The following is a 1,417-nucleotide window of genomic DNA, read 5'->3' as shown; positions in this document are numbered from 1 at the left end:
CAATCATTTCTGTCCATGTTTATGATCTAGATTATTTTTCTTAATTTTTCTTCTTTTGGTTGTGCCCTTCAGTTACTAAATATTGAACTTGTACCATGGTATCCATATAAAAGCATCTTGCAGAGAAATATAGTTGGTTATTCACTATAAAATTCTTTTCAATATCCATGTAATTGAAAATAAATTTATATTTTATGAACCTACTGACAAAGTAAGACTTTTTTGCCTTCTTTGTCTAAAATGCCTTTCTTCAGGAGACTATCCAGCTACAGCCTATCCTGAAACTACTTGCTGTTAGATTTATATATATGTATGTTGTTATTACTGACATGCAAAATCTTTTCAAATTAAAAAGATAGTAATCTCTTCATGTTTTTGCTATATGTTGGATTATGTCTGTGACTATAAACTTAAAGAATGTTTGATCACTGCAGTTTAACCATCTGAATTGTGAAACATGATTTCACCATAGCAGTCAGATTTGGTCACAATGGAGGTCAATTGAATGGTCAGTTACACATTGTCCAGTTCTCCAAATCACCTATAATAGACAGTGTAAATCAGAAAAAGCAATATAATAGGATAGTAAAGAATGAACAACCAAACCAAAAATTCTTAAGTATGTTCCTAAAGTAATTGCAGACACAATCTAAATGCAGGTTAACTGCACATCACTGTTGCTAAAATTATGAATCAGCATGTGGCAACTCTTCCTTAACCCGGAAACTTTCTTTTAGAATGCTGTAAAGCTCATAGACAAGGGCAGCTATCTAGAGATCTGGGAGAATGACTGGCTCAAAAAAGAGGTAAGTGGAATTCATCAAAAGCAATTTCTTCGTTCTCACTTTTTTTAAACTAGAAATGACTTTTCATTATGAACTGAAGTCATGAGAAGAGCATGGTACCTTGACTGACTGAGACAAAATAAAATTCAAGTGGAGTCCTCATCTCACTACAAGCTGTTACTCAACAAATATCATAAATAATCTCAATAATAACCAAAAAAAAGTTGGGGTTTATAATTCACACAGTAAACTCAAATGTGCAAAGTTTCTTTATGTCCTAAAACTTGATTTGGTCTTCCTCATGAGCCTACTTCCTCCTGGGTGATGGGGCAAGTCTAAAGGACCATTCTAAGCTGATTCTCTGCTGGGTTAAATTGCCTCTTTTGGATGACATGGTCTCCTTTGGTCTGTACCACTGACATTTGAACCAGATAATTCTTTGTTACGAGGTACTGTACTGTTTTCCCTAGATTGTACATGCCGGTCCTCTGCTCTTACTTCCATATCTCCTTACCCTCATCTGTCTAGAAAACTCCAACTCGGCCGGGCGCGGTGGCTCAAGCCTGTAATCCCAGCACTTTGGGAGGCCGAGACGGGCGGATCACGAGGTCAGGAGATCGAGACCATCCTGG

General features: G+C 36.6%; 1 protein-coding gene across 2 annotated transcripts in view; it reads left to right on the top strand.

Annotated features, from left to right (window-relative positions):
* Nucleotides 1-1,417, top strand: part of CCDC83 (coiled-coil domain containing 83) — an 86,890-nt gene that overhangs the window by 47,175 nt on the left and 38,298 nt on the right. For both annotated transcript variants that reach the window (XM_011984926.1, XM_011984925.1), the window contains exon 7: nt 738-806. In XM_011984926.1, coding sequence (XP_011840316.1) covers nt 738-806 — 69 coding nt within the window. The remainder of the gene's footprint in view (nt 1-737; nt 807-1,417) is intronic.

Source organism: Mandrillus leucophaeus, unplaced genomic scaffold (genome assembly GCF_000951045.1).
Source record: "Mandrillus leucophaeus isolate KB7577 unplaced genomic scaffold, Mleu.le_1.0 Scaffold276, whole genome shotgun sequence".
NCBI classification, from domain to species: domain Eukaryota; kingdom Metazoa; phylum Chordata; class Mammalia; order Primates; family Cercopithecidae; genus Mandrillus; species Mandrillus leucophaeus.
The sequence above is the reverse complement of the archived record's forward strand: the minus strand, read 5'-3'. Positions and strand labels throughout refer to the sequence as shown.